Source organism: Thamnophis sirtalis, unplaced genomic scaffold (assembly GCF_051295495.1).
Source record: "Thamnophis sirtalis isolate CommonGarterSnake01/CBP01778 unplaced genomic scaffold, rThaSir2_p1.2 scaffold_1, whole genome shotgun sequence".
Taxonomy (NCBI): Eukaryota; Metazoa; Chordata; class Lepidosauria; order Squamata; family Natricidae; genus Thamnophis; species Thamnophis sirtalis.
The window spans coordinates 64,740,999-64,742,908 of NW_028261381.1; the positions used below are offsets into that span (position 1 = coordinate 64,740,999).

Consider the following 1,910-nt stretch of genomic DNA (forward strand, 5'->3'; position numbering starts at 1 on the left):
ACAAAAGATTCTTGACATTTTCTCCAGGCCTCCAGGCAGAAGCAAGCAGATCATCCTGTCACTGCCTCCTTTTCTGCTCTTAAACTGTAAATTAGGAGCAAAGCAAAAAGGGAAAAATGGTTTTATTTCCTCTATTAAAAAAATACATAAGACAATAAGCCATGTTATATACTCCAGGGAACATATCAACAAATGAGAAATTAAATTGTTTATGACCACAAACAAAAAGCATTTGCAGCATATCAAAATCACTTCCTCTGTTTAGAGCCTCTGAGGACAAAATGAACTCCTTAGCAGTTTTTGAATGGATAATTTAACTTCTTTATTTCTCAAGCTATAAATCAAAGGGTTCAGCAGCGGGGTTATAAAGACAAAAACGGTTGAGATCCATGCCTCTTGACCTATTGAGGAAGCTGTCTTAGGTCTCAAATACACAAAACAAGCAGAACTGAAGTGGGTGATCACCACAGTGAGATGGGAAGCACAGGTGGAGAACATTTTTTTTCTTCCCAAACTGGAGGAGATCCTTAGGATAGCAGAAATAATATAGGTGTATGAAACAGAGGTCAATAGGACTGTGCCCAGCAAAACAACAGCACATAAAAGGACCACCACCAGATGAGTCAGGTAAGTATCAGTGCAAGTCAGGCTCAGCACAGGTGAAATGTCACAGAAAAAATGTTGGATTTCTTTTGGCCCACAAAAAGGCAACCTGAATATAAGGATGCAAATCATTAGAGATATACAGCATCCTGCGAGACATGATGCTGCTGCTAGTTTGACGCAAACCCTTTTCTCCATCAGCACCTGGTACTGAAGTGGGTAGCAAATTGCTGCATACCGGTCATAAGACATAGCGACTAACAGGAAACAGCTGTTGGCTCCCAAACTGAAAAAGCAAAACATCTGCATAGCACATCCAACAAAGGAAATGGACTGTCTGCCCGTCAACAGAATGAAAAGAAGTTTGGGGACAGTGACAAAGGTAGTACAAGTTTCTGAGACAGATAATGCAAAAAGTAAAAAGTACATTGGACAATGTAGAGTCCGGTCAAGCGATATGACTGATATGATAATGATGTTGAAGGTCAGGATGGTGCCATAAGTGAGGGAGAAAATCACAAAAAGTAAAGTTGGTTTCTTTCCAAGGATGGAAAAGCCCAGCAAGAGAAAATCATTTACGGAGCTGTCGTTACTATTTTTCATACTAGATGTAAAATTGTCCAGATTGTCAAAATATAGGTGAGGAAGGTAATTTATAAGTCATAAGATGATCCTTCAATCATCTCAAATGAAACTAAATTTGATCTTTGCTTCAGCTTAGGGTTTTCATAGAAAAGGCAAGCATGCATGAAACAAGCAACTATATGTCAGCAGGGACATCAGCTAAAATAGCTTTCCTTGCCTATAATACAGATAAATATTATAATAATATAAGGTGAAATAATATCAGACACTGAGCAATGTTCAGATGATAGCTAATGTCATCTTACCCACATTCTTAATATTTCCTCTTCATGTAGCTACTAGTCCTAAGTATCCATGTATAACATTCCTGCTTCAGTTACTGTAATTATGCAAAAAAAAAAAAAGGATTATTACCACAGATACAATCTTGCTCACATTTGTTTTCTGAAGTTTAGTAGCACACTAAATAAAAACTTGATGAGACTGAGCCCAGCTTATACTAATTTCTGTCTTTTCAGGCTTTTAAAATGTAGATCTGGTGACAGAATGATGCTTCATACTGATTGCCATCAGTGCCACAAACCTCCATTCTGAAAAGATGCCTGGTTCTCCACTGTTTCTCTATCAGGTTTTATGAAAGGACTCTTCTCCATTTGTTAATGACATTTTTGACTTCATCACAGAAACAGGGATAAAGGTGGCAGATTCAGCCACTAGAGCAT

General features: G+C 38.0%; 1 protein-coding gene across 1 annotated transcript; it reads right to left on the bottom strand.

The window, feature by feature from the left end:
- Positions 1 to 261: 261 nt before the first annotated feature.
- On the bottom strand, positions 262 to 1,206 carry LOC106543792 (olfactory receptor 10K1-like). The gene has a single exon (XM_014059871.2). The coding sequence runs from the start codon at positions 1,204 to 1,206 to the stop codon at positions 262 to 264; it is 945 nt and encodes a 314-aa protein (XP_013915346.2).
- Positions 1,207 to 1,910: the final 704 nt, after the last annotated feature.